This window comes from Notamacropus eugenii, chromosome 3 (assembly GCF_028372415.1).
Source record: "Notamacropus eugenii isolate mMacEug1 chromosome 3, mMacEug1.pri_v2, whole genome shotgun sequence".
In the NCBI taxonomy this organism is placed as follows: Eukaryota; Metazoa; Chordata; class Mammalia; order Diprotodontia; family Macropodidae; genus Notamacropus; species Notamacropus eugenii.
Window position 1 is genome coordinate 476,609,755 of NC_092874.1, and position 12,562 is coordinate 476,622,316.

Sequence of the window (12,562 nt, forward strand, 5' to 3'; positions counted from 1 at the left end):
TGACATCATCATCATGGCCAGCGTCTACATAAAACTTTAGTACTACGTCATTGCATCCTTACAACAACCTTGTGAGGTAAGCGCTATTCTTATCCCCATTTTACAGACAGAGAAAGTGAGGTCCAAGTAAAGGAAATGACTTCACTGAAGTCATGCAGCCAATTAGTGGTAGCTCAGATTAGAACACATCTTCTGTCTCTCAGACTGGTCCTGTCCTTGACATCAAGAGTGCCTCACCCTTCTCTTCTCTTATCACTTTTGACAAAATGGTTTAACCTTCCGTCCAAATACAAGGAGAGTCTGACATTCCAAAATTTCCATTTTGGCTTCTGTCTCCTTATCACTGACAACTCGTCTGATTACAACTGTCATTTTAAGTTAAAAAAAATGCACCCGAGACATTAGAGCTCATCTCCTTCTGTCTACCACTGTTACCATCCCTTGCCCCTCTTCCCCTACCTGGCACCAGCAGCCCAATCAGCCCTAGAACATTTCTTATCTCTCTCGGGCCCGTGTCCCTGGATTCAGCTGAGTGCTGGAGTTAATCCTGGGACTCGGTTATCAGGTTAAAAAAACAAAAAAAGCAGAGTCAAGTATTCTGGAGAGCTTTGGATCATTCCCACCCCCTCCTCCCTAAGGAGATAACATGTAATAAGGACATTTTCCTTCAAAGTGGCCCCAAAGCTCTGAGGAACATCCATCCTGAGTTAAATAGCCCTTCCTGTGGCAGTGACAACCCCGTGGCAATGAGTTCTTTCTATAAATTGAACTTTTAATAGGATTAAGAGCAGACCCTCCTTACTCTGAGGTAAAAAATCCTTCGGGGCCCTGTGAAAGTCAAGTCAGTCCCATTCTTGGGGGAAGGGTACAGGGGTTATAATCTGTCATTTACCTCCTAAACACTGGTGATTGTCTGAGAGTGGATATTGTCATTAGCTTTCCCCAGTTCAGATGTCTTCTGAATTTGTGGGCTGGCGCTAGTAGAGAAGTTTCCCACTTACCTGTGTGTAGTCTTCAGACACCAGGATAAAGCCATTATTGTCTATGAGGTAACAATTAATGGTCTAGAAAAGAAAGGTCAATTTGCGTGTGTTTTAGATGGGTTGGAAATGCAGTGATGTCTTCAATCAAGGAGGACTTTGGGATTTTAGGTCAGTGGAAATGCCGACTGTCGTGAATTGTTAGTGGGACATCAGCATTTGTTTTCTAAAAGCAAGAAACAAACAAAAAACCAACAGATTCCTGAACACCCTGCCTATAGATAGGAAATATAAGGGACAAAAGTGTACGATTCAGAATATCTTCACAATTTTCGTTTTTCCCTAAAACAATGGAAACGTTAAGGCCTGAGGTTCCCATGGTTTTGCCCCAGACTGGTGTCTCGAGTCCAGCCCCAGCACAATGTCATTACTCTAATGATGTATTAATGAAAACACAGTGTCAGCTTGGAGGAGCAACAGGGGCCCAGGTAACATTTTTTAATTTGTTCATAGATTGAGGCAGGGGGGAAGGAGAGAGGCTTCTGTAAAAGGGGCCCCTCAGGTCTCCTAAAGCTTTTTCAAACTGTGTTTTTAATTGGGAGTTGGATTCAGGGGCAGGGCTGTTAGCTTTGAGTAACTCAGACGTATAAATTGGAGCAAGCAAGGTGAGCCCCATTCCGGGCTTCCCCCACACTACTTTAATCTCCAGTGAATGATTTGCTACGGGCTAAGTTTTAATTACAGCTGCCGAGTTGAAACTGAAGGTTTAATTCAATCCTTGATGTAACTCCGTTTCTATTTATTGCAGCTTTACATACCGCTTGCAACATTTAATTTGTAACATATCTTTACCCGGAGCTGAATTCCACCCAGCACTGGGCCACCGCAGGGCTGGTGTGTGCTGGGACATTTCCTGACCCACAGGGCTGGCTTTAAACAGGCTGAAAGGGCCAGGGATCTGGCCGCCTCTGAAACACACACACACACACACACACACACACACACACACACACACACACACACAACATGCTCAAAAAAATACCTATGCTCATATACACACACTTGAACGCATACACACTCACACACTTACACCTCAAAAAAGAAACAGGGATTTGTCCATTTTCCACAATGAAAAGCAGCATTCCAGAGACCCAGCCTCTGTCTACATAAGGGATATTTCAGAGGGACAAAGAAAGAGAAAAGGCATTTTCCATTTTTAAAAGTAACTGGTTCAGAGAAAATAAAGCTTTATCCCAGAACTCTAAAATCTAAAGGACAAAAAACATTTATCATGTTTATTTTTTAATTGTGTGATCTTAGTTTTACTATATTTGCATTTTGACAGAGATTTACTCCAGCAGCAGAAAAACCAGCTAGCAAAAATAATTCATCAAACTAGGAAGAAGACATATAGCATGTTTTCTCCATTCCAGTGGCCCCATGACAGATAGTTTCCTCCCTAGCTCCACTCTGATCTTCCCTGAGTTGTGGCTTTCTCCTAGCAGCTTTGTGGCATCACCAGGCTCCCTGTGCAGGGCCAACGTTGGGGCATTTCTCCCTAGGGTGATTTGGAGGCACACACGGTAGTTGTGTGTTTGCCAATTGTACAGAACCTACCAGTCCTAGCTTTAGCAAGGAGACATTATGAGTCCCAAAAGCACGGACAGTTTTGCCTTATAGAACAATGCTTCAACCAACCTGGCTTTGCAATCCCATCATTGAGACAGTATTACCAGACTATACCATATTGCACCAACTTCCTCAGTTCCGTTGGAATTTGGGACCCATTAAGAGGCCATGCCAACTCAGCAGAGCCTCAGCTTGGTTTTCCCTCCACTTCTCACTAAGTCTTAGTTGCTCTGGTTCCTCCTCCTTACCTTCTCCACTACTTGCTCCCACAAGGTGAGCTCCATAAACATCCAGGTCCCTCTATTTTGGCCTCAGTCTTGTGTATAGGACTCAGTGCCCAGTGAAACACTGGCTCTTGATATCAAACTTTGGTGGAACCCCAAATGATACTAGTTGGCAAGGTAATTATAACTGTAAAAAGGTTCATTTCAATAAAATAGAAATACTTATTCTGATGGTCCCGAGTGCTTTGCACTGTTGTTAGGTTTAAGATTAAAGACATGACTCAGCTACCCTGGGAGTCCCATCCAATAGTCCTACTTTGTCCACTGGGTAAAACTCCATTGGGCGTCCTGTCTGAGCGTAGAGATTATGAAACAACAACAACTTTTCACTACGGCTCACCCTGGCTTGGAGTTAAAGTGCCAGTGATTGGAATCAGAAATTCCGTGAGCCCCAAACCTCAGGGGGGAAACCAGAGGGATAGAAATCTGTGAAAGCACCTATTTGTAGTCCAGGGGAAAGATAGGAAATGGGATTGTTTCCAAAGACCAAGTGGGAATGATGATGACTGCAAAGAGATCTCTTAGCTATGACTTACTCCATACTAATCTCAAGGTAAAGGTTTTATTATGTCATAACAATATTATTGTTAAAGGATTTATTAATAATAACTTTCATTATTATTGTTGCTAATAATAAGGATAATAAAAGTAAATCATAACAGAAACGGGCATTTATAAAGCCTTTATAGGTCTTATACAAAAACTTTATATGCATTCTCTCATTGGAATCTCATTATAAGCCTGTGAGATAAATATTTCAGGAAGCGTTAGACCCATTTTACAGATGAGGAAAGTGAGCCTTACTGTCTGTGTGACCTTGGGTAAATTATTTAACCTCTTGAAGTCTCAGTTTCCTTACTCGCATTTGAGATAGTTGGGCAAATTGACTTCTAAGGTCTCTTCCAGCTTTAAATCTAATCTTATGATCTGCCTAGAGTCACACTATCAGATGTCTAACACAGCAACCCTGCAACATCCCTCTGTCAGGCAAATGGGATGCATTTTAGCCCTTTTGCTGTACTGGTGGCACAAATCTCCTATAATAATAGGTAATTCATTGAATAATTGCTTCATTTGACCAAAGACACGCTGCCGTGATCAGTTCTTTTGGGAATAGAATATCGGGAAAGCTACATGGATTTAATTGGAGACATATTTCAGATGTTCCTCAACATGAGGGTTCATAGGACCATCGCTTGGAACACATCTTAGCCTGATCAGGGTAGCATGCCTTAATTGCATATTCTTGTAACCTTTTGTGGAAAAAAAAAGTATATCGTCCTTGGCCCATTCACCTTGGTCAGATTGATGTTGCTACATCCTCAAAGCCAGCCCATTGGCATAATAACCCCAGGGAGAATGAGCAGTGGTGTCTGCAGGAATGGGAACCCCTTCTTTACTCAATATAAATGCACTTCCAAATGCCAAAACAAAAGGATTGATCTTGCTTCCAGAATCTGTCTTCTATTTGCTCAAATGTTCAGTAAAGATTAGTTTATTCTGTAGTGATAATGGCTTGTTGTAATCTATTTTTTTCATTAAAAATGAATTTCATTATAGTTTTGTGTGAGTGGAGACCCATGGCCACATATGTTCATTGGGTGTCCAATGTACCAATGGTACATTTACCAACAATTACCAATAGTAATCCATCCTTTCAAGGTTGTACTATAATATCTTTCTGTTTCTGTAGTGGATGGAGAACTTCATTTGGAGTCAAGAAGACCTGAATTCAAATCCTGCTTCTGATATTTATCACTTTGGTCACCATGGCTGAATTATTTCAAGCCCCTGAAACTCAGTTTCCTCATTTTCAAACTGATTGTAATAACATGTGTCCTGCCCACCTGACACAGACTCATAAGAGATAAAACGTGTAAATGCTCTGCAAATTTTAAAAACTTATGAAACTATATATTGTCACTCTCAGACTAAATCTAGACTTCTTAGGGCACTTCCACTTAAGAAAGTTATTGATAAATCAGAGAGCGTCTGGAAGAGGACCAGGATGATAAACATCCTGCATGCTACACTTTACAAAACTCAGTTGGAGGAATGGGAGTTTTGAGATTGAATCAAAGAAGACTTAAGGAAGATGGGATAACTGAGTTCAATCATGTGCAGGATTCTCATGAGTCAGATAGATTAGATTCGTTCTTTTTGCAGCCAGGGGACAAAACCAAGAGGAGTGAGGTGGACTTAACAAAGCAGCAAATTCAGAAATGTCCAGAGTAAAAAGGAAAAGCAAAATAAACAACAGAACGAGCAAAGAAAATCTTGCTAATAGGAAAACTTCTCCAGCGTGAAATGGGCTGCTTATAGACTTCGTGGCCTCTTTCTGATTGGAGCTCTACTAGATGAGCCGGAGTGATGACCTCTCAGGGTGTTAAGAGTGAGGATTTCTGCTCTGATACAAGTTGGACAAGATGGTCTATACAACTTCCAACTCTTCAAATCTGGGATGCTCTGGTAACAGACATGTTGCCCATCCATTTATTGATCAAGTTTTGATAGCTGTTGAATGAGTGAACCTAGAACCAGAACAGATTCATTTGCTAGGTTCTGGACCCCTGTTGGGCAGCTAGGAGAGGCAGTAGTTAGAATGGCAGGTCTAGAGTCAGGAAGACCTGAGTTCAAATCTGGCCTCAGACCCTGAGCAAGTCAATTGACCTTATTTGCCTCAGTTGCCTCATCTGTAAAATGAGCTGAAGGAGGAAATGGCAAACCACTCCAGTATTTTTGCCGAGGAAACCCCAAATGGGGTTAGAGAGTGTCAGACAAGACTGAACTGACTGAACAATAACTGATGCTTACCTGTTAGGGAAAACTCATTTGGATTTTGCTGCTGGGTTTTTGGAAATGAATGGCTTCCTCTACCCTATCCCCTCACCAAAACAACAACAGTGAAAACAACAAAAAACCATAACCACAACTAACAAGCAGTTGGTCATAGAAAGGCTCTGTGTTCTTCATAGTCAAAGGAATCCCTCAGATGATTGGCTCGAGACAAGAGTTATGTCAGAGTCAACTTCAGCTTGAGGTGCCCGTACCTGGTAGAATCCAGACTATGATGCTGGAAGTCAGCTTTCCCCAGTAACTTCTGTCTGGCCCAAGAAAGTGGGAGTACAGTTTTTTTGGGGTTTTTTTTGGTGGGGGGAGTGGATTCAATGGGTTCTGGATGGCATCCAAAATAAAGCTTGTCTGTGAAGTCCGTGGGAGGCAGCCACGCCAGCCACTGCCCTGGACTAAGGCTGGGAAACAAGCAAAGTTAATGGGCCCACGGAGCTCTTCTTAATGGGGGCCTGATCACTTGAGGGCAGTGAGGGTTGGGAGGTCTCACAGCCCTAATTAAAATAGGTGAAATGGGAATGACAGCATTGAAGCAGAGCCAGACTGGAGGAGAGGCAGCAAGCAGGTTGGCGAGAATGGGGCTGCCTTGACTTTGTACTCCCTTTAAAGGGTTGTTGAAAGTGAAGGTTTAAAAACAAGAAGGAAATATGTTTTGAAGGAAAAGGTGAATCATGAGACCTCTCTCTCTCTCTCTCTCTCTCTCTCCCTCCCTCCCCTTCTCTCCCCCTCTCTGCCTTTGTCTCACTCTCTGTCTTTCTCTCCCTATTCCTCTCTCCTCCCTCTCCCCCTTTCCCTCCCTCCCTCTCTCTCTCTTTGCCATTCCTCATCCTTGATTCTCATTCTGCCATCTTGAGCCAAAGAGAGTAAGTTTAATGCTTCTGTCACATAACAGCCATTCAAATTATTGAACAGAACTCATGTGTTTCCCTGAGTTTTCTCTTTTACAGAAGAAACCTCCACGATTCCTTCAAAAAGTTTTCTCGTAGCATGACTCAAATCCTTCCTCATCCTGATTGTCCTCTTCTGGTCACTGTGCACTTTATCAGTGCCTTCCTTAAAATATGGTGTCAACCCAGAACTGAATAACATATCAGTCATGGTTTGACCAGGACATGAGAGAGTAATTACAGAGCTGGAAAGTCTGCTGCTCTCAATGCAATCGACAAAACACCCAGATCCTTTGAGACAAACCGCTGTCCAGTGGTGTCCCTTCCATCACAGCCCTGCAAAGTCATTTTGGAATCCTAAAGGCCTTCCCTACCGAATTTCAAGGAGACGTAGTAAAAAGCTAGCTTTGAAGTGAGGAAGGATTGGAATTATAGATTTAAAGGAAGAAGTAACCTCAGAAACCATTGAATCCTACACCCTGGTTTTACAGTTGAAGGAAATGAAATGAAAGATGGTTGAGTGACTTGCCCAAAATTGTTCAGGTAATGAATTTCAGAGGTGGATATGTGAATTGATATTAATGGTATGGTGTATTTTAAGTTTTCTTAGTGAGATATAAATATATGTATAAATAGGTGTATAAATACATATGTGGATTTGTGCATATATTTATATGGATGTATATAAATGCGTGTGCGTTGTCTCCCCCATCATAACATCTGTTCCAACAGAGCAGTTACAATCTTTATCTACACCCAGGCTTAGCATAGTGCTTAGCACATATTAAGCACTTCACAAATGCTTTTTGATGGATTTATACTTAACATCTTAGCACAAGGATCTGACTATTATTTACAGAGGTTTCTAAGCTGCAGCAGTGGGAAGAATTTTGTAGTTGGAAGTTCCCTACAGCAATAATGTCACAGGTCTATATACCAATACCCCGCCAATACCCCAAAAGAAAAAACAAATCTTATTAGATTCAGTCTAACAGCTGAGTGGAAAAGGGTCTCTAGGTGGCATCATAGAGCACAGAACACCAGTGGGAGAGTCAGGAGGTCTCATCTTCCTGAGTTCAAAGTCAGTCTCAGACACTTACTAGCTGTGTGACTCTGGACAAGTTGCTTAGCCCCTTAATTGCTTCAGTTTCCTCATCTGTAAAATGGTAATAATAACAGTTTTACTATTAACTCCCAGGGTTGTTATGAGGATCAAATGAGGAAATTTGCATAATGTCCCTTGCAAACTGTAAAGTGCTAGAGAAATCTCATATGTATGTGTATATGTATATAGATATATGTGTATGTGTGCATATATACATACATATATACATATATATACACACATGTACATAGAGAGAGAATATATTGATATGCCCATACGTTCCGTATCCGATGTCCCAATAAGATGTAGCTCCTTGAGATCTTGTTTCCCTTATCTGCAGTGCTGAACACCACATCTGGCACATAGACATTGATAAATAAATGCCTGTTAATTAGATCTTTTGAATCCTATACTCAACCCTGGTCATATCCCAATTTTTTTGCTGCTTTGAGACCTGGCTACCACATTGTAGGATGGATATTGAAAAGCTGTAGAATGTCCAGTCTAGGGTGACCGAGATAATGAGGAGATCTGAAACCATGACCTGCCTGCCCCCAGCAACAGCATGACCATAAGTATAACAGGCTGTCTGAAGAGATGCTGAGCTCCCCGTCTTTGGAGGTCTTCACCTAGAAGCTGGCTGACAATTTGTTGTGTACCTTAGAGTGGGGATTCCTTTCATTCTCATGTTGGACTAGAGGGCTGTCACATTTCCTTCCAGCTCTCCAATTCTATGGTTCTGTGAACTTAAGTCAGATGAGAAGACTTTGGGGATTGGACATGACTATCTGCCAATATTTATCAAGTTCAAAAGAAATTTGATGTACTCTGTGAGATTCGAGACCCAAAATGGAATTTGGGGAAGTAGATTTAGGCTCACTGTTAGAAAAGATTTTCTCCGGATCACAGGTTTTTGGAAAAGCTGCAGAGTAATCTGGAGATTCCTGCACTGGACATTGATAATGGAGCAGTCCCTCAATCAATTCCCAACCATTTATTGTTGACTTCCCAAGTGCTATGAACTGTGTAGACAGACATTCCTGCTTCTGGGAGTGACCTGACTAAATGATCCTGACAGTCCAATTCCCTGCTAAAATTCTCTGGTCCCTTTCCCATCACAACACAGAAATTCATGAAACCTGGCAGTTTTCTCACACTGCTCTCCTCCTTCTCTGAATTCCCTCATCCTTTTAAGATTTAATGTCTGCCACACAATTTTTAAAAAAAAGTTTGTACTGTCTTTTCAATGAATAAACATTTATTTTCTCTCTCTTTCTTCTCCCCTCTCCAATGGAAAAAGAAAATAAATTCAATTTGTTACTGGAGTATTGACTATCTTAATAATTGTTGTTTTTTTTTTTTTTAATGAAAGGAGGGACCACATCTTAGCACCCCAACTAGAATGTAATTCCTTTGAGTCTAGGACACTGTGCTCTATTTTCTACATTCCCTGGTTACATGGTGAGTCTGCAATCAAGGCAGTTAGACTCAGAGCCAATCAGACCTGAGTTTAAATTTTGAGTCTCATACTTAACTACCTATGGGGAAGGGACCATATATTTAGTAGGTACCTAGGATGGGTCAGGCACTGTGCCTATTACCTCATTCAGTCTACAACAACAGCACTTTGATGTAGGTGCTATTGTGATCAGTATTTCAGAGATGAGGAAATTGAGGCAAACATAGGTGAAGTTATATGTCTAGGGTCACACAGCTAAGTGTCTGAGGTTGGATTTGAATTCCAGTCTTTCTGATCCCAGGCTCCAGGCTCTATCCATTGCACTACTTATTGGTCTCCATGGGACTGCGAATAAGAAACAACTCCCGGGAGCCTCCGCTTCCTTAGTTATAAATGGATGTAAATATAATAGCACTTAATTCCCAAAGTTATAAGTGAAATGATATCTGATAAGTGCTTTTATAAAGCTCAAAGCTCTAGTAGCATGTGAAGTCTAGTAGACTATAAGCTCATTGAGGGCAGGACATTTTTTTTTTATTATTATTTATGTCTTTCTATCCCCAGTTCTCAGGTCAGTGTCAGGTGTATAAAAGGTACTTAATAAATGCATAGCGAATTGAATGGAAAGTGCCATGTGAATGTACATCGTCATCATCACCACTATTATCATTTTCATAAAACACAGTTGTTGACAGACTAAGTAGAAAGTGCTACTGAGCTGGAAAAGAGGCTTCCCAGGACATGATGATTGTGTTTCTGTTGGCATCAAAATATGAGGCAGGAGAAGGGCTGGGGACACCAGTGACCTTGGCCTCAATTGGCTTCTGTTCACCTGATGGGCTAAGAGTTCTTTGTTTTAAATGTCCATCTCTAGGAAGGAGCCACCTTTCCCAATACCAGAATTCCAATACTGCCGCCTGCTGGACTTTGAAAACATAGCAAGAGCTCTATTAAGTTGAGTCAGAAGAAATACCTCAAATGAGATTCTCTATTATCTGATGATCGTGGAGCTGCCTCTTTGGATGGGTTCCCAGGAAGGCTGCCAGGCAGTCTGGACTCCATCCGCAATCCCACTCCCGTGAAATATAAGCTCCTTAAAGGCAGGGACTATACTATTTGGGCTCGTATTCAAGCCACCATTTATTATTCACCTCCTTTTTGCCAAAAACTGTGCTATAAGTTGGGGATACCCGCCCCTCCTTCCCAAAAAGAAAGTTTGACCCTTAAAAGAATTCACAATCTGAGTAGGGCCAGTGTCTAACACAGTGCCTGACACATAGTAAAGTAGGTGCTTAATAAATGACTTTGAATTTGCTTAGTATTTTATGTTCTAAACCCCTCAAATCTTCCACCCAAACTAAACCACCTCCAACTCTAATTTCTAACCCTAATTCTGATCAACCTGTCCTGGGTTGATGAATAACCACCACCCTCACCCTTCAGGAGAGAAGAAGGCTAGGAAGAGAAAATAGACTTACTTCATCATCACAGCTAATGGAACATCTGCCATCCAGAGAGGCACACTGTAAAGGGAAGACACAGGAGGAAAACATGTCACTTGGTGGTTCTTCAGGCTGGCTTAGTAGTCATTTCATGGGAACTGATAGAGTCCAAGACTGTTAAACACCCAGTGGGGAGAGTCTCTGTACAGATGAATTCTATCCTTTTCCCAAGGCAAGAACTCAAGGTGGACAGATCTCTCCATCCTCTGCATGAAGCAATGTCTTTGGACAGATTTTGATAGAAATACAATTCTCTCTTTATTTTGTTTTGGTTTAACGTGTGATGGAAGTTTCAATGGGATCTATCATTCGCTATTTCCATTCCACTAAGTCATCTTTAATACTTCTTCTCAGTTCATTCTTTTATATCCAGGCTCTGTTTCTTTCTACTCATGTGACCTTGGATAAGTCTCTAGGTCTCCATTTCCTCATCTGTAAAATAAGCTAGTTGGAATAGATTACCTTGGAGGTCCTTCTATTTCCAGATCTTAGCATGTTAGCAGGACTGGGCTGTCTTCACTTTCAGTACCTTAAGATTTCATATCCTTGTCATTCTCATTCCTATTTTTCTTCTTCTCTAGTGATACCCAGCCAAAATGCTGCTGAGGCAGCCTAGGGTTTTCCTACTGACTAAAGGCAAAGAAGGTCAGAGGATGGCAGCAGGTAGTGCTTCTGATCACTGAATTACACCAGAATATTTGGACATGAGAGAATGATAACAGTAACATCCAAAACAAACATTCTTCCTCATCTTTTTCCTCCTCCTCTTCTTCACATTTTTATAGGACTTTAAGGGTTGCAAACCACTTTCCATACTGTTATTACTTTTGGTAACAAAAATTGAAAAAGTACCCTCTGAGTCCTAAGGAGATGAAGAGAAAGTTACATGGGAAATTAACTAATTTATCTAACGTGGAAGCTATCCCCAAACAGGGCTGTCTAAGGAAGCATTCCCATGTGGAAGGAAACAACGTGTGTTGCCCTTGGGTGAGGCTCCATGGTTACCCAGAATGTGCAGCTTCATCTTCTGATCAACCTTTTATCATGCAGTGAAAAACAAAGGAAATCTAGATCCCTGGTAGTTTGGGGTTCTGCAAATAATCATTTGGAAATCTGGCCCTTCTGCAGTTCCATAGATCCAAATGGTAACACTATATAATAACAGAACTGTTAATTCCTCAGTATAGTGATCATAACTTACCTGTCTGCTGGCAGTCCAGAACTTCCGCTGGAAAAATTCAAGTTTCATCTGAATGCCTACAGCTGATACAAAATTATAAATAAAACCTAACATTACAAACCTTTTTTACACAATTATCTGAGATTATCATAGAAAATTGCCCATCCCAGCACAGCAAAATGCCTCCATTCAGGCAACAACAGAGAAAGAAATGTGGAAATGATAATAATGGTAGTGATGCCCAGTGCGGGGGAGGAGTTTCTCATCTTCTGAGTAGGAAATTCTCACAATTCTGGAACTCAAAGGGCTCCTTGGGGTAGGACGGTTTGAGGATGGAGCACATGGCTCCAAAAGACAGAATCCCAGATCATTGCCTCAGATCCGCATCCTGCTGCCACCCCTAGTTCTATTGGGAGAGGATGTGTATGCCTGTCAGAGGGTATGGTGTGTGCCTGTCAAGTGAAGTTGATTGAACTTTGAGCTTAAATGCCTATGAGTAGGTATGTTCTAGGGGTGCAATGGGATATTCCCCAATCTTTAGGGCACTTGCTCAATACACAAACATACAGCCCTTGAGAACAAGGCTTATTTCATTTGCATTCCCACCACCTATCCCAGTGACTAGCACATAGTAGGTGTTTAGTAAGTGCTTATGGATTAATTTAATGCAAGTGGAGTCAGAAGAG

The 12,562-nt window shown here is 41.5% G+C and overlaps 1 protein-coding gene across 2 annotated transcripts in view; it reads right to left on the reverse strand.

Moving 5' to 3' along the window:
- CACNA2D3 (calcium voltage-gated channel auxiliary subunit alpha2delta 3) overlaps positions 1-12,562 on the reverse strand; it is a 1,103,218-nt gene that overhangs the window by 93,518 nt on the left and 997,138 nt on the right. For both annotated transcript variants that reach the window (XM_072599035.1, XM_072599036.1), the window contains exons 27-29: positions 11,898-11,959; positions 10,673-10,717; positions 1,002-1,064 (exon numbers count right to left, since the gene is read on the reverse strand). In XM_072599035.1, coding sequence (XP_072455136.1) covers positions 1,002-1,064; positions 10,673-10,717; positions 11,898-11,959 — 170 coding nt within the window. The remainder of the gene's footprint in view (positions 1-1,001; positions 1,065-10,672; positions 10,718-11,897; positions 11,960-12,562) is intronic.